Genomic DNA, 27992 nt, shown 5'->3' on the forward strand with positions numbered 1-27992 from the left:
GCTGAAGAAGAATGACTGAAAACTTGCGCAGTCCAATCGACCAGCGGATGAAGTTCATACCAATAAACTATATACTTAGATAGGTGCGTATGTGTGTGTCCACGTGATTTTAACGATATTTCCTGACGTTGTGGATGAGTTTCAGTTTAGGGATTTTAAAAGATATGTTTAAAATCACGGGTCAGTCAGAATATTGATAAGACAGATGATGCAAAACGACAAATAAAAATTTGATTTCTGAAGACTATGTTATCTAATTCGCAGTAGACGGTTTGTTGTGAAAAGGCATAAAGATAACGTCAAAAGTCACAACGCCTAAAATTAGGAAAAATTTTGGACGAAAATTACTACGTAAGAACAAAGTTTGATACTTTCTATTTCATAACAGTCTCGAAAGTTTTCAACTTTTAAACTCTTAATATCGCCAATGAGAGAAGTTTGGTGCTTTAAGAATTTCAATGCAGAATAAGGTTAATAGGTTGCAAATAAAAATGTTTATGGATCTGCACAAGAAATCCAGTTGGATGGGTTATTGTTAGTGGTCAACAAGCATTTGTGCTTGAATTCTACGCTTGGTTCCAGTTCAATGCTGGTTTCAAAATACAGAAGACAATAAAAGTAAACTTATACAGTCCCCGCTTGAAACAACTGCAGCATCAGTAAAGCACCTTACGTTCTGCCGTATTTTTAACGACAGACACCACGCATCCAGACAATACATAATTATCAGAGATCAGTGTACCGAACGCTGTACGTAATGTTTACTTGCCTGGGAATTTGAAGCAAATATAGACATATTTGTGCTATTTCTTCGCTGTTGAAATCTGGAATCTGCCATTCCAACATTCCAGTATCCACAAATACCACAGGTGCACCCCTGGCGTCCCTTGTACCTACGCGGGAAAATGGAAACTTGAAATACGAATTATATTACAAATTAAAACCCGATGAACAATAAAATATCAACAATACAACGCGTGAGCTGATTGGTCTATAGTAAAGTTTGCATTATCCTGTGCAAACCGATGTCAGCTCAGTCAATAAAATCAAATCAAGAGAATTTGCAAATCAATCATGAATACATTTTATAAGAAAAATTGAAACATTTGTTTTAAAGTTATTTGTTTTCATTTCAAAAAAGAAACTGTACGTAAAGTTATTTACTGTGTTCGCACTGGGTAATGCAATGCAAACAAAGGAGACTCTCCAAGAACTCAGTCTCTGGTTTGTACTGGGTAATGCAATGCAAACCGAGGAGACTCTCCAAGACCTCAGTCTAAGGTTTGCACAGGGTAATGCAATACAAACCGAGGAAACTCTCCAAGAACTTGGCCTCTGGTTTGCACTGATCTGCTCTCGAGTTCTCTCAAAGTTCTCCCCGGTTTGCATATATCCTGTGAAAACATAATGAGCATCTTTTACTTTTTAATTCAAAAGAAAAACACCAAAACGCGTGCGCTAATTGTTCTGTAGTTAAGTTCGCATCAGCCTGTGCAATTCGATCTGAGCTCAATCAATTTAATCAATCAAAGAGAATTTGCATATGAATCAATCTCAGTCTAAGATTTGCACTGATCAGCTTTCGAGTTCTTCCAAACTTATCGTTAGTTTGTATATGCACTGACGTTGATCCAACGTTGATTGAGGGGGGCCATATTCATATAATTTGCTATACGTAATATGACAAGCTGATTTCTTTTGAATATGAAATTGCTTTCTAAAGAACTTGGCCACGCATAGCAAAACATATGAATATCATCTCCTCCTTCCATTAAAGTTGGATTGACGCCAAAGTAAGCATTTGCAAACACGAAAAACATATTTTATTTTTTAAAGTGCCAGAAGTATCAGGTACAGTGAAATAATTTCTTTGGATAGTTAAATCAATTTTAAGAACGTTTGAAATATATTTGACTGGTCAAAAATGTTATCCTCATGGGGTCTTTGGGCGTACGTAGAAGTAAGTGACTTTGCGCTGAAAGTAAAGTAAAATTGAGAAAACGCAACTTTACTTTTAAATGTTTCCTTTTAATATTCTTTAAAATCATTTCATCAAACTATACACCTATACATCTTAAATTTGTAGTGCAGTTTTTCAAGATTTGCTATAACACCTTTAATTAATATTGAAAAAGCTGTATCTTCAATGCATGTCTTCTCCTTTTTACATCACATCCGGTGCAGAGTAACATACTTCTAAGCCAAAAAGCCCATAAAGACAAAATTTTCTTCCTATCAAATTTATTGCAAATGTTCTTAAATTCAATGTAGGTAACTATCTATAGACGTTATTTCCCTGACCCTGATATAGGCACTTTAAAGAATGTGTCTTAACCATAATGCATTGCGCGTTAATCATGGCGTGACGGCCATCTTGTGAGTAAAGAGAATGGCAGATTTTGTTATTGTAGTCCATGTAAATTAGACAAACAGTTATAATTAATATAAAATAGAGTTTTTAATCAATGTTCTTTGGTAAATTTTTCAGATAAATTAGACAGTATAGTGACGAAAGTAAATTCATTGTGCCGTAAGATCAAAAAGTAACGATGTAAACACAAACAAAAGCGCGCAATGCATCTTGGTTGACACACATTCTTTAACTCTCATCTTACCTGGCATGCAGATTACATGGCTATGAATGTCTTCGAAATTCACATCAAGTATAGTCAATGGCTTCGAGCTTAAATCTGTGAACATTGCGAATGCATTTACACTGCTCATCCGCGGGCTCAGCTCCGTATTTAAGTCCTTGCTGCTTTGCCGTCTGTGCCTTGTATCAAATACCATTATGTACCTCCATGGTCTGCGTTCAAATCCTTTGCCTGCTTGGCCTCTCACAATACAGTTCAAAAAAAGAAACCTGTTCTTCATTTGTTTCGACTTTCGTTCATTCCAGTTCGAAGCCCATATGCAATCGTAAACGCTTTTGGTCAGCGGCAACGACATCACCTTTTTGGAATCGTAATACTTCAAGATGATCTCGCGAGGGCGATGTGAGGTTCAAATGAAAATAAAATTCCCTTTGTGGAGGTTGATATCGAGCTGCGAGAGATGAATCACAGATGTGACAAATCTCTCGTAACAAGGTAGCCATTTTTCTTCGTTTATTCCAGAATTTGAGAAAAATGTCTGAAAGATGAGAACGAAGCAATGTTATTGATTTCAAGCAATTGAAAGTTCGATGGAAGACGACACTGCAGGGAGCGGGGAAAGATTAATAACTGGGGCAGGGAAAGATTACATTCGTTATTCATATATTTCAAATAACGGAAACCAATGAAGTAAAACATGAACATTGTCACGTTACGAACGTTTATGGTGAAGTCATTTTAAAGACTTTTGAGAAAAAGAGGAAATACACTTCAATAAACGTCATATATTGAAAATTTATGGAGTCGTTTTTTGATTTTGTCAATTGTCTTCGGCAATAAACACAGAACACACGACAAAATAATAGTTCTACGCAAAAATCCCAAAATTGAAAAAATATGACTTGGGCAAAAAAGTCAGTCCCGTGACGATGAATAACGTGATGATAGAGACCCCTATCCTCCCTCAATTATCGAACTTCGCAGTCCCTGACATGTAAGAAAAAACTATCATAGTCAATTCACCAAGGTGGTATGGAATGTATCCACGATATTTTTTTGTAGGGTAGGGGAGGGGTGTGCTCTTATCTCTCTAATCTCAATTGCTTTCGTTTAATTGTTTGGTTATTAGTATTTGTAAGAAAATTGGTACCCATTCTACACCCCTTCAATCAAGAATATAAAACTTGCACGCACCCTCGACACCCCTCCTAACCCCGACACCCCTCAATTATCCCTGCTATATGTACGACGTACAAAGGTAACCAGGTCAGCTTATTTACTCATGTTCTGTATTTTTTGGACGTTCACTCATTTCAAAAACAATAAATGTTCAAAGAAAAGAAAACTAATAAAGTTCTCAAATTTAAATGGAGCGACAACGTCACTTGCTACCGCGATACGTCACTGACTACGTCACTGACTACAGCGCTACGTAACTGCAGGTGATGGTGTGTGATAATGACATTGCTCTGAAAAAAGCGTTAGAATTCCGACTTAAGGCAGAACGTTCATACAATGCAGGAGTGATCGAATTCAAAGACTTTTCTTGGAATCCCGATGACATTTTTTGAAAAATTCAAAATGCTTATGATGCGCAAATTTTGATTTATAAATCATAGTTTCGTTCAAAAAAACTTTTAAAATGACAGTAACCTATCTACGTAAAACAACGTTCTTTTTTATTCTTAAGACATTGAATTTGGTAGACTGGCTATTTTGTACAACCAGTGACGTCATAATGCATAACGATTCTCTTAAACCTTCAAATATATGTATTTCAGTCAGTTTCGTGGAAACTTTTGATCAAATGTCCTAGCAGAATTTTATACCATTAACACCATTCAACGAAGGCATCTCTGCCCAGTTGAAGAAAAAATCATCGTATTCATAGAAAAGGGAGTGAGAGCTTTTATGGGTATAAGGTTGGTACACAAAGTTAATTGTTTACAAATATAAAACTTGATCAAAACTAGAATGAAATGGAATAAGTTCTCTGGTTTAATAGACATAGTTTATAGTTTACAGAGATAGACTCTGACCAAAACTGGATTAAAATTGAGTATGTACTCTGGTTTAGTAGACCTATTTCATTGTTTGCTGAGATAAACTCATATCAAAATTGAAAATAAATGAAATATGTACTATGGTTTATAGACCTATGCAGCTAGTTCACAGTTTGCAGAGATAAACACACTCTTTCAACAATTCTCAACCTTTTGAAGTATGATCAGTTTAATAAAACTTGTTTATTTTGCTGTTTGTGATGAAGTATATTTGCTGTACATTTTCATAAATAGATCAATTAAAATATTTTTCAAATAAAGTCGATATTTTTATTTGATATTAATATATTGACCAAATTGCAAATATAACAATACATGGCATTTACAGCAAATAAGAAATTTTTTTGACATAAACATGTTTCAACTTAACATTAAGTCATCAGCAATATGAATGAACTAAATGTTTTACATTGTCAAATATATACAAGGATACATGACAGAAAGTTTTGAGTTTCATTTTTCCAAGAGCTCAAAACATGGAAGTAGAGTTAAGTATGAATTAAAGATTGGTAATTCATATGTATGTTATAGTTTAGTTCATTTGTACAGAAGATTTCTTAAAATAAATTCAAAACCTTTTATGTCAAAAATATTTTGTCATTTACTTTAAATGCATTATTGATCTTGCATTATTAAGATCATATGGAAATAGCAATATACCCTATGACAGAGAGAAACATCTTTAGGTACACAAACCTCGGCTGACGTCCTTAGTTCCAGAAGTAACAAACAAATACGCCTCAGAAACTTGGTATCAAAAAGTTCAGAATGACCGCCATAACCCTCTTCACAAATCTTCTTGAGTCATTAAAATGATCCTCAAACATGGAGCCCTCGAGAAAGAGTTTACATTGTTGGTCCTCTTGTGTCTACAAGATCAAAAAATAACATTTACGTACTCTATTTTATTGTTATCAAATAATATCTAAGCTTAAATTTGTGAGGCTTGATCATATACAAAGGCTTGCTACTGTAATGGTGATGTGTTCATTTATACACAGAAATGAACATAACAAATTGGATTTACAAATCCCAAGAATATGACCAAACCTGGAGAATACAACGGTATGTATTCCTTTGTGTGATAGCTCACCCAAAAAAGTGACGAGACCTTTGCGCAGAGGGATTAAATAAACATCAAACACGAACATAGGTCAACGACAATGGCAGTCAACTCAAAACAGAGTAGCTATGAACGCGATTTGGAATTGATTTGAAGACAACTTACCTCTATAGACATCCTAAAGTTTCTCAAAGACAAGTGGCTTGCCGTGTATATTTTCTTTTTCATCGTTTTTGAAATTAAAATACTGCATTACAAAGCATTTTATGAAAAGGTCGATTCACTGGCCATGAGAGTCGGCCATAATTGGAAGTCAATACGACGGAGAACAACTGTTCGGTCAACTTTGTAGCTTAGCGATCAGTGAGTTCTTAGAAATAAGACTAAAGGACGTAGCTTGCTCAATAATCCGTGGTTGTATCTCGTTATTAGTTCTTTTGATTTTTGAAATTCAATGCTTTCAGCGGATTATAGAATGCACATATGAATACAAGCCTCCCCCCTCCCCCCCCTCAATCATGTATTTTCCTACCGTCGTGGATTTGAGCGAAACAATTTCTTTTTCAAAGTCCATAATACGTTAGGAATGGCATAATTACTTAACAGATTGTGTGTGGATTGCTGACAAACTGCACGGATATAATTATTTAGCACTGGAGTTTAATTTATGCATGTTTTAACTGACGCGTAATTTGACGCGCAATATTCATTGGGATAAAAAGGATTTGAGTCTATAGTGCAGCTGACAGTTACCACATGCTAACCTGGGTGAAAGCTTCATCATTGTATTACTTTATTATATCGGCTAACCTGTATTGAAATTAATGTAGATCGTGAGGACCCGGCAAAGAAGTGAGTTCATGTATTTACGTTTGGTATACTGTTAAACCGCACATTTGTTATTTATGCTATATCATTATTTACTAGATCGAATAAAATTATTTACTTATAATCTATACGATTCCGACTCACGCATCTATCGGACTGCTAACCTGAGAATCCAGTGTGTATTTTTTATGTATTTATGAATGAATTTTTCTTCTTGAATTGAAAACAATTTCATTTAGTGTTGTATGTTTGCTGAAACTTTTATCATTTCAAGTTAAGTTATCATCAAGAATGTTAAATTTCTTTTGACAGGAAAGATTTCGGTGTTTATTTTACATTCTCGTTTATTAGAACTTTTAAAATGACGGCGTACTTTCTAAAACAGTTCGTGAATGTCGTTTTAGATTCTCATTTCTCAAGTTATTAAGTTTTTTAATATCCGTTTAGTACAACCAGTGACGTCATTATGCATAATGTCGTGGAAAAATTTTCAAATATTCTTCAGTTTTCTGGCATCTTTTCGATGAAATTCTTTCGCAATATTTCAAAAATAGTGTATTTGCACACTTCAACGTCAAAGCTTTGGACAATATCTTTGATGAAGTGTTTGAATATTTTAGACCTTTTAATTTTGTCAGTTCGATGCAAACATAGTTTATTCATAGCATTATCTTTATGAAGATAGACATTTCAATATTTTAAATACTTAACACTTTCGTCTAAAAAAGGGAAATTTTAATTGAGATCAATCACATCATCTCCAATATGCACAAAAGTGATCATAAAGCAGTCTTTACACTACCTAAAATATAAACGTGTGTCAGTGTAGGTAGTGATGAATGAACAACGGAGAACGTCAAAAGTCTTTACATTACCTTTCAGCAATGGCGGAGGGAGGGAGGGGCACGTGCCCCCTAACTTTCAAACTTACTATAAAAAGTGCTCTTTTTTGCAAGAAGAGCGTCCTTTCAAAATGAAAATTGCCCTTGGAATTTTAAGCCTCCCCATCATACGGCTCAGCCTTTCATTGTAGGTAGGTACACTAGTTGTGATATAAACTGTATATAGTATGTGTTTTCTATTTGAAATTAAATAACAAAATGTAATAACAAATCCAGAAATCAATTGAGTGAATTATTTCACCATTAATATTGTAAATTCCGTGTTTTTCACACCTAACAGTGTGCTGTTTAATTGTTAACTTTCATTGCAATTAGCTTTGGATTCTATGCATCAAAAAATTGAGCACCATGCATATTTCGCAGTATAACAGCTAGTCATTTCTATCCCTTCACCTTCCAACAATTTTTATTTTTCTGCAACAATCACTGAACCAAATAAAACTCAACTGAAAAAAAGTAGTGGTGCTCGATATAGGGTGAAATGTGTACGGTGCATCATCGCTAAATTACGGATTTGGAGTTTTAGAATTGCGCGGCATGACCGCCCTTTTTAATGTCCTCATTATTTGTCTATCATTGACTGCATTCTTTAAGGCAAATAATGTTCATATTGATACAAATAGCGTAACGACTGAACATTTTATTGTATATTCTAAGCTGATACATGGATTATAAGCCTGTTTTGTTTTCGACTAAATACTACATACTGGGGTTGCTCTCGAAAATGCTTCGGAAAACACCCAGAAAGATGACAAGCGTCCTATTCTATGATTCGTACGAATAAATTGTATAAAAGGCTTTTTATAAGGAAAGTCAACATCTGCCATTTGAGGTGTATGTGCAAAATTCAATCTTTATGCCAGTGTGAAATGTCCTCTGACCATCAGGATATGCGCCGACATGTTGATCTTTATTATTGTTGTCCTCCGTGTCCCATTGTAAGAATCCAGTTCTAGGCAATGAATAACCAGCAATTGTAAAGCAAGCTCCTTCGTACCGCATGAGGATCATTTGAGCACACTTGGGTAGACCTTGTAGACGGTGGCTACTGCCATCATGACGACAACAGAAATATATTTTGGCATTTCTATCGTAAGATCCGTCTGGAACCGTTCCCCCTTTTCTATTTTGGTTTTTATTGTCTTCATCGTCCCAACGAATGTAGCTTGTGTGAAAAAATTGTAGTTTCTAAACTATCATTGCATGCCATTGTAACATTAAAGATAAATGTTCGACAAACCCAGTTTCATCTTTTGTTGTGAGATACAGTCAAAAATATGCAAAAGCGCAATGTAAAAGGAAAAGTAGTGAAATAAATTTGGATTCAAGTCATCACATGTGGTAATGGTGCGTATAAAGAAAATTCAGTTGTTTAAAACAATATGAAATCATACAGATATAGAATAAATTAAGTTATGTAAAACAATACCAACTCTGATGAGGAAAGAAGAGAATTTTATTGATGTCTGGATTTATGCTCCATATAAATGGAACATTTTATCATGACACATTTGCAAAATAAATAAGGAAATTACGTTTTAATGTCATAAAATAATTGCATATTACATTGTTATTTAGACATTTATTATTTTCATACAAGCTTCTCACCTTGTTAAAAATTCCTTGGACACGTACCACCGCATCTGAAGATGCAATACGATCCTGCAGGCCACGTGTTTTTCTGGTGAACGTAGGTATTCTGACTGCAGTCACCCTTGCAGCAGAAGCCCCATTGGAGATTACGGGGCAAATAAGAATTTCTCGGCACCGAGCCATAAATCTTCTTGCTATAGTATTGGCCACCTTTGTGATCTTCCATGTCGTGAAATCGATAACCAGACCTCCATCCTGCAGGACATTGCCCGCTGCTGGGCATTGGAAGACAGTATTTTCCATCAGGCCAACTGCGTGCTTTGCATTGAACAAAAATACAAAGAAAGGTTATCAGCAATGTGACAATCATGTTAGAGATTTGAATTTAAAGAAATATCTTTAATTCTGAAACGAGATGTTATAATGAAGAATTCTTGACGCCCAATGTGAAAGACTATTTGATCATCACTTTATATGTGCTTCGTCAATTACAGGCGCTTCACCACAATACTTGAAATGTCAATGCATTCGTGTACAAACATGCTGAGTCTGAGAGTTGATGAATACATTGCAAAGATTTGCATTTGTCTTCGTTTGTAAATGAAGATTGGTAAAACTCCACGCATTATAAACATGCATAACTCAATAAACAGTGAACACAAACGAGCAACAACGAAAGAAGACAGAACAACCACATTGTCGAGTGATCAACATCACCAGCAAACGAAACAAAGCATTGACTACAGCATCAAACAATGACAACGACTTGCGTTAGAGCAAAAACCATTAAATCTAACAAGACGATTACCATGCGGCACCTTACAAACGGCTTTTTAACAGGTTTAAACGAACTGGAAAACAACGTACTATAGACACTTACACATTTCCTGTAATTGATCAATATTCGGAAAACATTAATAAAAAATCTAGAAATGATGAATTTTTATTTCCAAACTTTCACTCCAGATATTCTGTTCAAATCTGCCTTATTTTGGTGCACAAGAACCCAATTATTGAGTTATCATGGATTTTTTTATCATTTGTTAAATAATCAAACGGTTTGTGAAAGGAATAAATGGCAAACAAACTCATGCAACATAGATTACAACTACTGGACTTTTTATACAACAAATATGGTGTCTTAATTTCTTATAATTATTGTTATTGCTATCAAGCTGTCGTACCAGTGGTCAAAACTTGTTGATGGTTTTACACAAACAGATGTATACTGCAGGGCACCTAAATGATGAAAATTCACTAAACCTGTTTCAAATTCCGACTACGATATCCAAACTGACGTAATAGCGATGAAAAAATGCCAAGAAGAAATAAAAAAAACTAAATCCGAAATCTACAATGAGATGATAGAATATGACAGAAAGGATTGTTGTCAGAAATTTACACAAAACACACTACCGTTAACTTAGACATTTCCTTCATACGATCGGTGATTATTATAGTTTTTTGTCTTGGTATATGCATAAAATCGTTAAGCAAAATTGGTCTATGATTAACAAATGACAGTTCAAATGATTTTTTGTACCGCCAAGAATAAATTTTATTGACAATACTATAATTGTTTGTGGTATCGTTGCTCGATTGGGTGAAATCTACACAGTACTTTTACATATCGAGACAATCTGTAGTATAGTAATTAAACATCGCAAATACCATATCTTTTAAGAACTATTAACTTATTACTTTTACCACTCCCCATGGTATTTGCTATCTTTAAAACGATTTTCAGATTTGTCACCACGACAAGTCTCTATTTTTTTGTATAATAATTCCACAAAGCTACACTTCTCCGTGTTTATGCAAATGTGTAAAAACAAAATGTGTCAACTTATTCAATTTCTTGTTATTTGACGCAACTAGACATTGAAGAACGCAGGTCTTTTCTATCGAAACACTACAAAGAGATTACGGTCACAAAACGTAAACACCTCACATATTTTTTTAAAAGGTGCACAAACAAATATAGTCATTATGCGTTGACTATCTAGTTTGTTAAAGTCAAAGCTTGAATGTATTTTAAAGATTAGTAATTAAAAATTCCTCTGACGAATATCAATAACAAGTAAATAGTTTTTCTATGCAACTCATTTAACTTTACCATCCGATTCAGCATGCATTCGACTAAAATAGATGATATTCTAAAAAATGCCTGCTTTTGAAAAATCATAATACATTCTGTGAGGAAGATTACAGTGTATTTTGATTATAAAATTAGATCGTTTATACATGAAAAAGTTTCCACACTTGAGCAAAGGAGATTTTTAGGTTTTCATGATGTGCTGAATGTCTTAAACCTTTCAATCAAAACAGTATGATGCAAATGTGCGCTACTTAGCATTTTCTTCTCACATTTTAAAATATTTAAAGGTTAAAGATAAACAACAGAGAACGAAAACAGTCTTTACACTACATAAAGTAAAATAACTTGTGTCAGATTAGGTAGTGGTAAATGAACAACAGAGAACAAGAGCTAGCAGTCTTTACACTGCCCAAATTATAAACAAAGTTAACGCGTGTTCATGTATGTGGAGATGAATAGACAAAAGAGAACGAGAAAAGTCTTCACACTATCTAAAATATAAGCTAAAATAACGTGAGCTCGTGTAGGTAGTGATGAATGAACAATAGAGAACGAGAAGAGTCTAAACTACGTAAAATATAAGCTAAAATAACGTGAGCTCGTGTAGGTGGGATGAATGAGCAATAGAGAAAGAGTAAAATAAAATAAAATAGAGCTCGTGTAGGTGGGATGAATGAGCAATAGAGAAAGAGAAGAGTCTTTAAACTACGTAAAATATAAGCTAAAATAACGTGAGCTCGTGTAGGTAGTGATGAATGAGCAATAGAGAAAGAGAAGAGTCTTTAAACTACGTAAAATATAAGCTAAAATAACGTGAGCTCGTGTAGGTGGGATGAATAAACAATAGAGAACGAGAAGAGTCTAAACTACGTAAAATATAAGCTAAAATAACGTGAAAGGTGGATGAATAAACAATAGAGAAGAGTCTAAAAATAAAAAAATAATAAATAGGAGTCTTTAAAAAAAATAATGTGAAGAGAAGAGTCTTTAAACTACGTAAAATATAAGCTAAAATAACGTGAGAGAAAGGAGAGAAGAGTCTTTAAACTACGTAAAATATAAGCTAAAATAACGTGAGCTCGTGTAGGTGGGATGAATAAACAATAGAGAACGAGAAGAGTCTAAACTACGTAAAATATAAGCTACGACAACGTGTGTCAGTGTAGGTAGTGATGAATAAACAATAGAGAACGAGTCTAAACTACGTAAAATATAAGCTAAGACAACGTGTTTCAGTGTAGGTAGTGATGAATAAACAATAGAGAACGAGAAGAGTCTAAACTACGTAAAATATAAGCTACGACAACGTGTGTCAGTGTAGGTAGTGATGAATAAACAATAGAGAACGAGAAGAGTCTAAACTACGTAAAATATAAGCTACGACAACGTGTGTCAGTGTAGGTAGTGATGAATAAACAATAGAGAACGAGAAGAGTCTAAACTACGTAAAATATAAGCTAAGACAACGTGTTTCAGTGTAGGTAGTGATGAATAAACAATAGAGAACGAGAAGAGTCTAAACTACGTAAAATATAAGCTACGACAACGTGTGTCAGTGTAGGTAGTGATGAATAAACAATAGAGAACGAGAAGAGTCTAAACTACGTAAAATATAAGCTAAGACAACGTGTTTCAGTGTAGGTAGTGATGAATAAACAATAAAGAACGAGAAGAGTCTAAACTACGTAAAATATAAGCTAAGACAACGTGTTTCAGTGTAGGTAGTGATGAATAAACAATAGAGAACGAGAAGAGTCTAAACTACGTAAAATATAAGCTACGACAACGTGTGTCAGTGTAGGTAGTGATGAATAAACAATAGAGAACGAGAAGAGTCTAAACTACGTAAAATATAAGCTAAGACAACGTGTGTCAGTGTAGGTAGTGATGAATGAACAACAAAGAATGAGAACAGTCATTACACTACCTACCATACTGAAAGACAATTCGTAGAATGTAGATTAGAGCACAACAAACTCTCTTTAAAAACACCTCAACACAAGTTCGATCCGAAATATAATATTTTCAATTTTTCACATACATATAGATCATCAATGTTACGGCAGTCCTGGAAAGAAATGTTTATGTTACTGTTATACGTTTTGACATCCTAAGCGTTAGTGAACTTAAGAGTCAAGTGAAAAGTTAATGTCAGCTTTTCCGTATTTGTTGTCTGATTCATACGTCACGAGGTTGTTTCTGAACTTCTGAATGGAATGTCATCCGGCCAATAAATGTATCAGCATCCAAACCATCGTATGAGCAATGAACAAAGACGAACAAGTTATTCGCCATTAAAGCAAATCTGAAATCTACTATGCTGAAAAATCGCATGATGTGAGATGACAGCTGTCAGATATTAAATTTACACAAAGCAGACACCCTTCTACAGTATAGTTCTACCCACAAACATATTTTCCTTTCGATCAATGTTCATCACAGTTTTTGTTTCTGTACCTACGAAAGAAATGATGGAGTCAAGGAAAGAAATAAAAGATGTTTAACAAAATCTCTCTGCAATGACTAAAAAATAGAAGAAGTGAAAGTCGTGATGTTTCAAATGTTGGAAAAGATGAATAAAAACGAACAACTTGTTCAAGCATTGCAAACTCCTATTAAAATGGCAATGAGCTGACTGAGTAAAAGGCGATGGCTGCTATGCAAATCACGATGTCGCAGTATTTTTGGTGCATTATGTATTCTTTATAGTGGCTCTTTTTTGGGACACCTAGTAGTCGGTTATTTTTCGAGAAAAAGTTCATAGTAGTACGCTTCTATTTGTTTGTTTATTTGAGGTTGTGAAAAAATGGGAGTAGACCTTCGGTCTTCGGTTTGAACTGATCTGCTCTCGAGTTCTCCCAAAGAACACTCCGTTTGAATAAGCCTGTGCAAACACACAATGTAAACACCTTATATTTATTAAATGAAACTTAAACCTGGCCAGGCTTACGAATTATCATCTTATTCTTTCATTGCAACGTTTGCTTTTCCTGTTTCATTTCTGACTGATAAATTCCATTCTAAAAATTAATGTTCAAAATTTTCTTTAGTATGACACCAATTACACTCCTGGAATTTTAAACTATTTTCCAAATCCGTACGTCGTCCAATTAAAATAAGGAAGTGCATATTCCATAACTTATAGCTATCACCAGTTCGATTACAATTAACCACAAGACACGTGCACTACAGGGAGTATTTATTGTGCTAGTAAACTCACATTATTTAAGCGTTTAATAAACTGAAAAAATATTTTTAATGAGAACATAAGAATTGCCGTTACTTCACCCTGCAAAGCCTTAGCATAAAATTCCAGTAAATAGCATTTGTTCATTCTCGGCGATTAATTCATGCTGAATCATGCAATTCCGAGTGTCGAGTGATTTTAAAGGGTTTCAAGTTTTTGAGACATCCTGTGTACTTTCACTTTTTTTGGAAATTCTATTGCTTGCTTTCGAGGAATAATATAAACTAGTATGCCTTTTATTTGATCTTTTTTTTTGAATTTGTGAAAAGCAAGAACATATATGTGTTGCACATTATAACTATTTATTTTGTTATTCACAACATGTACTGACAGAAGTAAACAACCAAAGTAGTGAGAAGAAACAGCTTATAAAATAAACTGCTCCGAACGATGGGGTACTTTATTCATAAGACTGGCACTAGCTTCAAAAATACTTCCTGAACAAAAAGGTTTACTATAAACACATTTCCAAACATCGCTGAATGACAAAACTTAACATTGGCTGGACTCTGCAAAACGCATTAGCTACTTACAGCACAAACTACAGACAACGACTTACGTTACAAAGTTGGTATACAAACTTGGAACAAAGCTCACCGAACAGATCTCAACAATTACCGGCACATTATAAACGACATATTTACAGATTCTCAACCCAAAACAAACACAAGCAAAAAATATATCACTTTTAAACAATCCACACACAACCCAAAATTTGGTTTGTAAACGAAACTAAATTCAACCAAACTTCTTTAACAAAGGTAATAAATAGTAGACATGTGCGTGTGTTACGAACTCAAGAACATCGCTCAAACGACGATCAAGTTGTTCAAAGAAAACAAATGTTTTCTTTAGCTTTCCGCTTTTTGATTACCACAAAAGTGGACTCACATGTATAAAAAATCGCAAATAATAATTCGACTATTAAAAAGGACTAGTTTGAGAAATATATTTGAAAGAAATTCCCAATATGTATAAGGGTAATTTTTGCGCATTTATTAGTAATTTATATGGACGCCATGCGTGACCGCGCGCTCGGCCAAATGTTTTTGCACCCCCTGCAATATGGCTACGATAACCTTAAAAAGGTCTATTCTTATATAATAAAATTAAAACAGACGACAAACCATATACCGAGTACACATCTCGTCAGATACATATCTACTTTGAAAATATTCCGAATAAACCATCATTTATCAAAACGGACGTCGAATTAATGGATAAATTGTTGAAAGCTTGATATGTTAACTGTATCCACACAAAAAATATTAAAAAATGACCAATCTATAGAAATATTTGGGTTAATTTGCCCAAACCCTTCCGTAGAACTCTATATTATATTACGTTCTGGCTGCACTCATCTGCCTGGAAAGAGGGCCGCCGTTTAAAATACCCGGATTGCAGAGCTCAATACAGGGGACACAAACATCAAGGTTCCGACATCAGGTGGCGCTTTTGTTACAATCCTTATTCTGTGTTGTAGCGATAAACAAATAATTTCGTCGCATCTTAAATTAATCTTAACACTGAATTATACGGGAAAACGAATGAAATGGCTTATCGTCCTAAAGATTATGAATGTGGCTATGATGAATCGAGATTTAAGAATGCTGTTGATGAAAATTTTCGCTGTGCAATTTGTCTTAACGTAGTTAAAGACGCAAGAATGTGTCAACATAACGAACACATCTTTTGTCGTGAATGTATTGAAGAACATCTACGAGTTAATGGACAAACGTGTCCTCAATGTCAAGATAATTTGACTGTAACCAAACTTCATCCAGCGCGTTTTGTAAACAACTTGATTTCAAAGTTTAAGATAAGCTGCGACTACGCTAATCGTGGTTGTCCAGAATTTAGCAACGTTGAAGATCTTGAACGACATGTTGAAAATTGTGGTTTTGCTCCAGTGTTGTGTTCTAATGAAAGTTGTGACAAGGAAATAAACAAACGAGACAAGATTAAACATGAAACTGAGTTATGTGAATACAGAAAGATTCCTTCTCACGACTTTAAGGAGATTGGAGACATGTTTCAACGAAGTTTTGATTATGAGGAGCAAGAGAAAATGCAGCTGACTGAAATAACTAGAAAAATGGAGTCACTGACGAACCAAAACTCGAAATTACAGAAAGAAATGATGGAATCAAAAGGAGAAATTAGAAACATTCAACAAAATCTATCTACAGTGATCAGAGAAATGATGGAATCAAGTAAAAAAATAAAAGACGTTCAACAAAACCTTTCTACAGTGACCAAAGAAATGAAAGAAATGAAAGCCATGATGTTTCAAATATTGGGAAAGATGACTAAAAATGAACATGTCAAAACATTGCGATCATCAATTGAGGGAATGGTGAACTCAGGAAAAGAAGATATTTTGATTGCTGGTGGTTACTTGTCTGGTTCCAAAAAGAGTGCTGAAATATTTTCTTGGAAGGAAAAGAAATGGTTTAAGATTGCATCAATGAAAGATGATCATGACTATGCTTCATCATTTATTTATAATGATAATTTATTTGTTGTTGGAGGATATGAATGCAAGTCAATGGAGACATTGAATATAAATCAGTTACCTTTGACATGGAGAAAATTTCCTGCAGAGCTTCCTTATAAATGTTATGGTCATCAAACTGTTGTTTATAAACAACAAATTCTTCTCATTGGAGGGTATAATGGTGATAAATTCACAAATTCTGATCTAATCAGTGAAATAAAGATTACTGGTACCAAATCTCATGTTTTAAAAGAGTTGTGTCATATGCCTGAACCACGACAGCAGCATGGAGCTGTTGTTGTTGATGATAAAGTTCTTATTTTTGGAGGGCATAGAAAAGATTACAAAGCTTCATCCAGTGTTTTGGAGTTTGATCCAAGGACTCTTACATTTAAGGAAATGCCTCCATTACCTCATCCATTGACAAACATGGCAGCAGTTCAATGGAGAAATCAAGTTGTTGTTCTTGGAGGTTATGATGGAAGAAAATACTTGAACAGTGTTATCATGTATGAATGCAATACAGGTAAGATTACAGTCTTACCATCCATGTTGGAAAAGAGATTATGGTGTTGTGCAGTTATAACAGATGATACAATTGTTGTCATGGGAGGTCAGAATAATAAAGGTGAACATCTTAAATCAGTGGAGTGTTTCAAAATGGCAAGTAGTTCTTCATGGACATATCTTCCTTCAATGAATGAATCACGAGATAAAGCTATTGCTGAAGTTTTACCTTTTGGGCAAAATTATGTATAAGCACAAAATATTCTGTAAATAGTCAGATCATTATAACTCAGCAAAACTTTTTAATATTAAGTTAAACAGTGAATATTTAAAGTTAAATATGTAAACCTTCAATGCTCTTATAACTTTTGATTTTTATAGTAAATTACTGAAGAATAAATGACTTTAGTATTTTACTAAAGACTGAGGTAAAAGAAAATTTATAGCATTAGTTTTTGTTCAGAATCTTTAAACTGCAGTGTATGGATTTGACCGGTTGTTTTGTCAAGTCTTTATTAATCAAAATCGAAATCACTGCCAAATGTACATAGCTTATTTATTAAAGAATTTTTATTTTCCCTAACAAGAAGAAAAGTGTGATAAAAATACGACGTTATTGTTTCAAAATTTTCACAGAAATAGCGCTTTTTTTGTATGACAGATAACATGTTGCTTTATTGTATTGACAATTATATAGTCCAAGAACGACAATTTGTTTGCGATAAAGTGATGCTGAGACAAGGCGATGTTTCTCATCAAAGTACAATTCTTACATAAACTAAAGCATTTTCTTCGCTTAAAGTGCCCATGACACGAAAAATTTGCAATCTGAGTTGTACTTTTCTTGAAGAGATCTTTTGAAATGACAATGGACATTCTAAAACAGTTTATGCACATCACTTTTAGTTCTTGAGATATTGAGGTTTTTGTTTTGTCCAATTTATCTAACTTGTGACGTCAAATTGCATAATGAGAACTAGGAGTATTCGGTATATTTAACGATACTTTACTTCACAAGGACAGAGTTCCCTTTGTTGTGATATGGTTAATGGTATAAGATATAAAGTTGTCAGGAAACTGAAGAATATTTAAAACATTGTGGGAACTCATTATGCAATATGACGTCACAAGTTAGATAAAATGAAAATAACAAAAACTTCAATATCTTGGGAAGGAAAAGAGATATGCATTAACTGTTTTAGAAAGTACAACGTCATTTCAAAAGTTCTATTCATTGCAAACATAATTTAACTAGCAAAATTTCATGTTACAGGCAATTTAAAGCAAAAGTTGGAAATTTGTTTGTAACAATGTTTGGAAAACCAGTCAATATCAGTACCACTAGAAGGACAATATTCTCTACTTTCGAATTTCTTGAATATTTGGTCATGTAAACTTTTTAGGAGAAGCCAGTGTTTTTTTTAGAAAAAGCCAGAGTTATGTCAGCTTGAGTAGGAGTTAAATATTCTTTAGAAATTTCTAACAAACAGCGTTGTTCTTATGTTAATTTGAATACAATCAAACGCCATTGAGGCCCACTCGCACATGAGATCAAAAAGATTTGAAGCAGAGTAACAGTTTTTGAAAAGACAAAGTGCAAATTCACTTATATTATTTCAGTTTACTTTATAACAACGGCAAATATATTGTATATTTTGGTATTAAAACTCTTCCAGCAGGGGCGGATCTAGGATTTTTCAAACATCAGTCATAAAACATCGGAGGCGCTCCGCATATAGGGGGGGTCCGAGGCATTCTCTCCTGAGAAATTTTGAATTTCAGAGCCTTAAAAATGCCATTTTCAGCGTTTCAGAGCATTACAAAATGTATTTTGTGGGCATCGTTTTTGCATAAATACAACACATTTTGTTACGTTTTTTCAAAAAAAAATGAAGTGAACAATACTTGAATGTTTTGCCAAATATTTAGGCTCATTATTATGCCAAATATATGGCTCATTAGCATGTCTAGGAACGTAAAATTTATTTTACAATAATGCTATATTCAAAAACAGATATAGCCTTTAAAAATTTCTACCAAGTTGTCAGGCATAGACCCCCCTAGAGACCCCATTCAAACCTCTATGTAATGAGTTAAGTTAGAAATTTGGTACTACAAGTGACAGTTCATAGATATAGAAAAGCTCAGACTTCAAACCATGCAAGTTTATTGTAACCCTTTACCCATCTCCACATCAGTATTAGCAAATTCACCTTTTGAGGAAAAACTCAAAATTTTTTTCTGCCAAAGCTTAAGAAAAATTATCAGAGTGAAAATTTGCAGATAAGGACAGCTGAATGCCATAAATGTTTATTAGGCATTTCACTTGACTATTATCTTCTTCAAGGTGTGCTATATAGCAATCACTAGTAGCATTGTATTATCAATTACAAACAGAATGTAACCAACATGTCTTTAATTATATAATTACATGAATGTTAAAATTGGTTCATGTGTTATGCTTACTGGTTATGATAAATATCATTTCATATGATCAAAGCTCGTTTAAATGTAAATCTGAAATAATTTAGTTTAGAAATTATAATGATCATCAGAAAAATTACCTAGTGATCATGAAAATACTTTGCTGTTTTGCCAAATTTCAAGGTTTATCTGCATACATAGGAAGACATTTTTACTTTATAGAAAATGCTTTTCATACATCAATAGCCCTTTGGAATTTATGGCAAACAATCTGGTATGAGCCGTAGATCAACACAACTTTACATCTCTACATGAGGTGTTCAGTTAGAAAAGGGGACAATATGTGACATGGGACAACATTTCATGTATCTGAAATACTAAGGTTTAATACCATTCCAGTCAAATTGTCAAAATAAAAAGCTTCATGGATCAGAAGACTCAAAATCACAGGTTATAGTAAACAGCTTCTCATGTAATCAATGTTAGTTTTCTCAAAACTTAAACAAACTGTCTAATGATTGAATGATCAATGATCATAAACTGAAAAGTCCCAAACATTTGTTTATGATAAAGTAATAACAGTATGGCGCCTTATGGCTACAGATTTTTTGGCCATTGAAATATATTTGCAGGAATGTAGGATTTCGCTGCCATATACGGTCACGATTCCCTAAGCACTAAAGAAATCCTAGCTAAAAGTCCTTCGGCAACAACAATTTTAGAAGCATCTATATGCTTACCATACGCCATATTAACATAAATCGCATCACACACTCGCATAAATTGACTTTGATATATTACATTCACGCATACACTTCAGTTGTCCTTTACTTACGATTTTGGATGTAAATTTCTGCTGATAAAACTCAAAACAATGTTGGCGTTCTTTTGAACATCAATGACTGAAATGTCGCTCGCGAGATCGTCTTTGCCAAGCATTTACAATTCATCCATAAATTTTTCGCCCTCTTGAAAAAATTCCCAGTTTGGTAAAGCAGCATTCATGTCAACATATGAATTTGTAAAAGATTTCCATAAATTCCATCTGATTGTAGTTTAGTTTCTATCATGCTTTAGAAAATTATTATGAAACGATCAAACATTCAATTCAGACAGTGAGCTTGACTATGTTAGTTCAGTTGGCTATCAGTCGAAATAGGTCAAACCAATCACAGTAAGACAAAAATTCAAATGAACCAATTGTAAGATAGCAATTGGACTCCCTTATAGGTCCGGCCACCCCTATTATCGGTCGAGATTATTCCAGACTGTCCACTGATCTGGCCATTGACCAATAAAATAGCGTTTCTGGCGTTCTTAGACTCCTTTATATGTCGAACCAGTCAAGCCACCCCGCTTATCAGTCGGTTATTCCAGGTCAATTAAAATTCAACTGATCTGGTTACCAAGGAGATATTCATTGGATTAGTCATTAGTTTTCAATAATAAATAAAGCTGGATTTTTATCACGAAGTAAATGCGATAATAAAGTAAGAATAATTAATGAATTTTTAACTAATATGAATAGGTAATTTTTGAGTTTCAAACATCAGTCGCGCGACGGATTTGACATAATCTAGATCCGCCCCTGTCTTCCAGTAAACTGGGCAAACATCTTAATAATTTCATACCTTAGCGTATTCCTCTTGAAAGCATTTCAACTGTAGACAATCCTCGAGCTCCCGTTTTCGTTTTCTATACAAAACTTCTAGCTTGGAGAAAATTTGATTCATTTTGAAATATAATTTCGAGACAATTTCCATGGTATATTTCCAGTCTTGTGTTTTCTTCAAGTTATCTGTCTGCTGCATGTCCGACACAAGTTGTTCACCTTTGACTTGTAACGCAGAGAGGCGTCTGTCTGAAAAGATGGCGCTCACTTTTTTATCGTGTTCTTCGAGCAATCTCTGACATTCTTTTACCGTTTCACCAAATTTTCCTATTCCAAGTTCATCTATTGCCGTCAAAGCCAGCTTACTTGCACAACGACAACCCGTCATGAAGGGTTCTTGTTTCTAAAAATACAGGTTTCAAAGATAAATATTAGAGAGACCTCCTATTCAAAATTTATATAAGAGAAAATCTCCCCATTCAAGTTTGCAAAAGAGAAGTTCCCTTATTCAAATAGAGAGGGTTTCCTTTTACAAGTGTGGATAGATGAATATAGAATTGTTTTATGAAGCAACAACGGTTAAAGAAACAAACTCAATAGACAAAAATCTATGTCAACTAATCGTCAAATCATATTGAAATAAAGCCTAATCCGATCCTTCGAGAGATTTGACTGCACGTAATCAAGGCAAACTATTGTACACACGCACAAGGAAGGTTAGTGAAAAACATATCACATGAATTGTGTCATAGCTGAACATCTTACAGTCCAATTTACTGAATGTACGAATCTTCAGCAAAGACTAGAAATGTGTCAAAATGTACAAAGTAATTAACATGTGTCAAAATGTACAATGTTATCAACACGTGTCAAATTTTAAAATTTTATTAACAAATGTACAATGTAAAATGTGATAGACATGTCTAAAATTCAATTACAAATTGTTTCAGAAACATGACAATGTTAACGGTATGCATCAAAATACAAAATCGTGAAACGTGATAAAAGATAAATGTTCGACAAACCCAGTTTCATCATTTGTTGTGAGATAAAGTCAAAAGATTTAAAAACGCAATGAAAAAGGAAAGTAGTGAAATAGATTTGGATTCAAGTCATCACATATGGTAATGGTGCGTATAAAGGAAATTCAGTTGTTTAAAACAATATGAAATCATACAGATATAGAATAAATTAAGTTATGTAAAACAATACCAAATCTGATGAAGAAAGAAAAGAATTTTATTGATGTCAGGATTTATGCTCCATATAAATGGAACATTTTATCATGACACAATTGCAAAATAAATAAGGAAATTACGTTTGAAAGTCATAAAATAATTGCATATTACATTGTTATTTAGAGATTTATTATTTTCATACGAGCTTCTCACCTTGTTGAAAATTCCTTGGACACGTACCTCCGCATCTGAAGATGCAATACGATCCTGCAGGCCACGTGTTGTTCTGGTGAACGTAGGTATTCTGACTGCAGTCACCCTTGCAGCAGAAGCCCCATTGGAGATTACGGTGCAAATAGGAATTTCTCGGCACCCAACCATAAATCTTCTTGCTATAGTTTTGGCCACCTTTGTGATCTTCCATGTCGTGAAATCGATAACCAGACCTCCATCCTGCAGGACATTGCCCGCTGCTGGACATTGGAAGACAGTATTTTCCATCAGGCCAACTGCTTACTTTGCATTGAACGAAAATACAAAAAAGGTTATCAGCAATGTGACAATCATGTTAGAGATTTGAATTTAAAGAAATATCTCTAATTCTGAAACGAGATGTTATAATGAGGAATTCTTGACGCCCAATGTGAAAGACTATTTGATCATCACTTTATACGTGCTTCGTCAATTAAAGGCACCTCAGCACAATTCTCGAGATGTCCATGTACAAACATGGTGTCCATGTACAAACATGTCCATGTATAAGACTTAATGAATACATTGCAAAGATTTGCTGTTGTCTTCGTTTGTAAATGAAGATTGGTAAAACTCGACGCATCTTAAACATACATAACTCACTAAACAGTAAACAGTGAACACAAACGAGAAACAACGAAAGAAGACAGAACAACCACATTGCCAAGTGATCAACATCACCAGCAAACGAAACAAAACATTGACTACAGCATCAAACACAGACAACGACTTGCGTTAGAGCAAAAGCCATTAAATCGAACAAGATGATTAGCATGCGGCACCTTAAAAACGGCTTTTTAACAGGTTTAAACCAGTCGTGTAGAATTAAATTTATCAGAGGGAGGGACTCTCTTGACGTTTCTGTCAATAGTGCCCTTTATAAATTACCCATTTCAAAGGTAGAAGGAGGCTCCTCCCTCAAGCGCCCCCACTTCTACAGCATTGGTTTAAACAAACTGAAAAACAACGTGCTATAGACACTTATACACTTACACATTTCCTGTAATTGATTACTATTCGGAAAACAATCATAAATAATCTAAAAATGATGAATTTTTATTTCCAAACTTACACTCCAGACGTTATGTTCAAATCTGCCTAATTTTGAGGCACAACAACCCAATTATTGAATTATCATGGATTTTTTTATCATTTGTTAAATAATCAAACGGTTTGTGAAAGGAATAAATAGCAAACAAACTCATGCAACATAGATTACAACTACTGGAATTTTCATACAACAAATATGGTGTCTTACTTTCTTATGATTATCGTTATTGCTATCAAGCTGTCGTACCAGTGGTCAAAACCTGTTGATGGTTTTACACAAATAGATCTATACTGCAGGACACCTAAATGATGAAAATTCACTAAACCTGTTTCAAATTCTGACAACGATATCCAAACTGACGTATGAGCAACAAAAAAATGCCAAGAAAAAATTAAAAAAAAAGTAAATCCGATATCTACTACAAAATACACAGTCGTGCAACGTGATAAAATTCTCACAAATCAAAACTGCAGCCAAGCATCATGATCGTACTCAAAGCTTCCGCCGAAGGTCGTGGGAATTTGATTCATTGAAATGGAAGATAGCACATCATCAAAAGACGACATCAATTTGAACTAAAAACAGAAATTTTCATGAACTTTTTCGCAAAAGGGCAACACGAGTCTTTCCACCCACCTACCCCAACACTCCCCAACTCACTTGAAATTTAAGTTTTTCTTTTAGTTTATCACAGCTGAACATCAAAAGATGTGAATCTTTTCGTTCGAGGATGTAGGCAATGCGAACGCTACCTGGTTGCATCTCCTATGAGGATACAAAATACAAGCATTAGACTACAGAATAAATTCAAAGTTGAAAAACATAAAAAGGTGTAAAATATTTGAATGTAAATACAACATAAATTTGAAACTCGTACCCTTTGCTTTCATGTTTAAAGCCAGTTTCATATTTCTCAAAAAAATCATTAATGTTGACGATCTCTACGATCCTAAACTTTTACAATGACATGTGAACATAAAGTACATGTCAACCCAGTCAGTGGTCCTACATATCATAAAATCATTAATGTTGACGATCTCTACGATCTCAAACTTTTACAATGACATGTGAACATAAAGTACATGTCAACCCAGTCAGTGGTCCTACATATCAAAAAATCATTAATGTTGACGATCTCTACGATCCCAAACTTTTACAATGACATGTGAACATAAAGTACATGTCAACCCAGTCAGTGGTCCTACATATCAAAAAATCCTTACGCCTCACCATATAAAACTGTAAAAATGGCATACGTTCCAACATTAGCAGTAGCATCAGTTTACGTAGGTCAAAATCATGCTAATCATACACCAAAAAAAGATCAATTGACAGCCACTAAAGATATTGTATGTTATACCATATAAAATGTGTACACCCCCTTAAAACCCTTTCTAACCCCTACACCCCTCAATCATCCCTGCTATATGTACGACGTAGACAGTAACCAGTCAGCTTATTTACTCATGCTCTGTATTTTTTCGGCGTTCACTACTTTCTAAAACAATGAATGTTCGATGACAAGATAACTAATAAAGTTCTCAAATTTAAATAGAACGACAACGTCACATGCTACCGCACTACGTCACTGACTACGTCACTGGTTACAGCGCTACGTCACTTCAGGTAATGGTGTGAAATAATGATATTGCTCTGAAAAAAAGCGTTAGAATTCGGACTTAAAGCAGAACGTTCATACAATGCAGGAGTGATCAAATTCAAAGACTTTTCTTAGAATCCCGATGACATTTTTTGAAAAATTCAAAATGCTTATGACGCGAAAATTTTGATTTATAAATTATAGTTTCGTTCAAAAAAACTTTTAAAATGACAGTAACCTATCTACGTAAAACAACGTTCTTTTTTATTCTTAAGACATTGAATTTGGTAGACTGGCTATTTTGTACAACCAGTGACGTCATAATGCATAATGATTCTCTTAAACCTTCAAATATATGTATTTCAGTCAGTTTCGTGAAAACTTTTGATCAAATGTCCCAGCAGAATTTTATACCATTAACACCATTCAACGAAGGCATCTCTGCTCAGTTGAAGAAAAAATCATCGTATTCAAAGAAAAGGGAGTGAGAGCTTTTATGGGTATAATGTCGGTACACAAAGTTAATTGTTTACAAAGATAAACCCTGATCAAAACTGGAATGAAATGGAATAAGTTCTCTGGTTTAATACAAATAGTTTATAGTTTACAGAGATAGACTCTGATTGAAACTGGATTAAACTAAATAGGCATTTTGCCTTAAATAGACCTAGTTATAGTCTACAGAGATACACTCTGATCAAAACTGGATTAAAATTGAGTATGTACTCTGGTTTAGTAGAACTAGTTCATTGTTTGCTGAGATAAACTTACATCAAAATTGGAAATAAATGAAATATGTACTATGGTTTATAGACCTATGCAGCTGGTTCACAGTTTGTAGAGATAAACACACTCTTTCAACATTTCTAAACCTTTTGAAGTATGATCAGTTTAATACAACTTGTTTATTTTGCTGTTTGTGATGAAGTATATTTGCTGTACATTTTCATAAACACATCAATTAGAATATTTTTCATATAAAGTCAATATTTTTATTTGATATTGATATATTGACCAAATTGCAAATATAACAATACACGGCATTTAAAGCAAATAAGAAATTTTTTTGACATAAACATGTTTCGACTTAAAATTAAGTCATCAGCAATATGAATGAACTAAATGTTTTACATTGTCAAATATATACAAGGATACATGACAGAAAGTTTTGAATTTGATTTTTCCAAGAGCTCAAAACATGGAAGTAGAGTTAAGTAAGAATTAAAGATTGGTAATTCATATGTATGATATATTTTAGTTCATTTGTAGAGAAGATTTCTTAAAGTAAATTCAAAACATTTTATGTCAAAAATATTTTGTCATTTACTTTAAATGCGTTTTGATCTTGCGTTATTAAGATCATATGGAAATAGCAATATACCCTACGACAGAGAGAAACATCTTTAGGTACACAAACCTTGGCTGACGTCCTTAGTTCCAGAAGTAACTAGCAAATAGGCCTCAGAAACTCATTATCAAAGAGCTCACAGTGGCCACCATAAGCCTCTTCACAAATCTTCTCGAGTTCATTAAAATGATCCTCAAACATGGAGCCCTCGAGAAAGAGTTTCCATTGTTCATCCTTATGTGTCTACAAGATCAGCAAATAGCATTTACATACTCTATTTTATTGTTATCAAACAATGATAGAAATGATAAAAAGTAAGCAATAAAATCCTCAAGAAATAATACAAATGTAGACAATGCAAATGATCAAAAATATAAATTTTATCATGTTTGTGGAATGGTAGTACGAGAAACTTATACTTAATACAATGAACTTTACTTGAATTTAGTCAAATTCAACACTTTTATTCGCATTGTTTACATTTACCTAGGCTTACTTTGTTGGTGTGTTGAATGAAAGGCAGAAAGTAAATAACAGCAAATATTATCTTTTAAACTTACATAACGTCAAAGTGACAACACAACATCGAACTATAAGAGTAGGAAATAAAATTGACTATTTTCAATCACTTAAAATGTGCGATGCATTCGCTTTCGCAGATTAAACATTGTTTGAACAGAATCGTCAAAAATACAGTCTTTTCAAAAGGTTATTAAAAAAAATTAATAACAAAAAGCACAGCGCAATGACACAAAAAAGTAATACAACTAATTCTAGTGTCGTATGTATGTAAATCAATACACAAGTCATAAACGTGTTCATTTGTCGGTTGAATAAATGACATCTCATGTAAGTTAGGAAACTGTTTTGAAAGACAATTAAGACAAGTATTATTGCAAATAAATGGTTATTAGTGAAAACGACAATGCATTTATCGTTCAAATTTGTAAGAACTCTTAAAGAACTCTTCACTTTCCATGATGTGAGGTTTGAGCGAACGCGTTCGATAGATGCAGAAAGTGTTTAAGAGTAAGAGTTACTGAGTCATTTGACTAAGCATTCGACACATTTTAAAATCTTGAACACAATCTTGACAAAAATTGTATTTATTATATATTATCGAAACTATGCTTAT

The 27992-nt window shown here is 33.8% G+C and overlaps 2 protein-coding genes and 2 long non-coding RNA genes across 6 annotated transcripts; 2 read left to right on the forward strand and 2 right to left on the reverse strand.

Annotated features, from left to right (window-relative positions):
• Nucleotides 1-774: 774 nt before the first annotated feature.
• LOC124437495 lies at nt 775-6166 on the reverse strand. Its single transcript, XR_006945734.1, has 4 exons — nt 5886-6166; nt 5354-5526; nt 2616-3132; nt 775-893 (listed from the first exon to the last, which is right to left on the reverse strand). It is a non-coding gene; the product is annotated as an uncharacterized LOC124437495 (long non-coding RNA).
• A 6481-nt stretch (nt 6167-12647) lies between these two features.
• Nucleotides 12648-13069, forward strand: LOC124437496. The gene is made up of 2 exons (XR_006945735.1): nt 12648-12768; nt 13004-13069. It is a non-coding gene; the product is annotated as an uncharacterized LOC124437496 (long non-coding RNA).
• Nucleotides 13070-15940: 2871 nt separating this feature from the next.
• LOC124436083 (spermatocyte protein spe-26-like) lies at nt 15941-17644 on the forward strand. The gene has a single exon (XM_046986012.1). The coding sequence runs from the start codon at nt 15941-15943 to the stop codon at nt 17642-17644; it is 1704 nt and encodes a 567-aa protein (XP_046841968.1).
• Nucleotides 17645-21369: 3725 nt separating this feature from the next.
• On the reverse strand, nt 21370-27448 carry LOC124437490. 3 transcript variants are annotated; one of them, XR_006945727.1, is made up of 7 exons: nt 27418-27448; nt 26927-27100; nt 24570-24674; nt 24368-24484; nt 24117-24210; nt 22847-23122; nt 21370-21831 (listed from the first exon to the last, which is right to left on the reverse strand). XR_006945727.1 is itself a non-coding variant. In XM_046987458.1 (2 exons), exons 1-2 carry the CDS (start codon nt 23105-23107, stop codon nt 21442-21444), a joined length of 678 nt encoding a protein of 225 aa, XP_046843414.1. In that variant the 5' UTR covers nt 23108-23195; the 3' UTR covers nt 21370-21441. The 3 variants fall into 3 exon arrangements, 1 of the variants encoding a protein (XP_046843414.1); XR_006945726.1 differs by having other exon boundaries at nt 22820-23122; XM_046987458.1 differs by lacking the exons at nt 24117-24210; nt 24368-24484; nt 24570-24674; nt 26927-27100; nt 27418-27448 and having other exon boundaries at nt 22820-23195.
• Nucleotides 27449-27992: the final 544 nt, after the last annotated feature.

This window comes from Xenia sp. Carnegie-2017, unplaced genomic scaffold, assembly GCF_021976095.1.
Source record: "Xenia sp. Carnegie-2017 unplaced genomic scaffold, XeniaSp_v1 HiC_scaffold_16, whole genome shotgun sequence".
Lineage (NCBI taxonomy): Eukaryota > Metazoa > Cnidaria > Anthozoa > Malacalcyonacea > Xeniidae > Xenia > Xenia sp. Carnegie-2017.

What these genes read in the sequence shown, in the direction of transcription:
- LOC124436083 (XM_046986012.1), top strand. Translation starts at nt 15,941, where the DNA reads ATGGCTTATCGTCCTAAAGATTATGAATGTGGCTATGATGAATCGAGA.
- LOC124437490 (XM_046987458.1), bottom strand. Translation starts at nt 23,107, where the DNA reads ATGGAAAATACTGTCTTCCAATGTCCAGCAGCGGGCAATGTCCTGCAG. An exon ending in TCCAAGGAATTTTCAACAAG is followed by an intron (nt 21,832 to 22,819) that starts GTGAGAAGCTCG and finishes CTGTATTTTTAG; the next exon opens with AAACAAGAACCCTTCATGAC.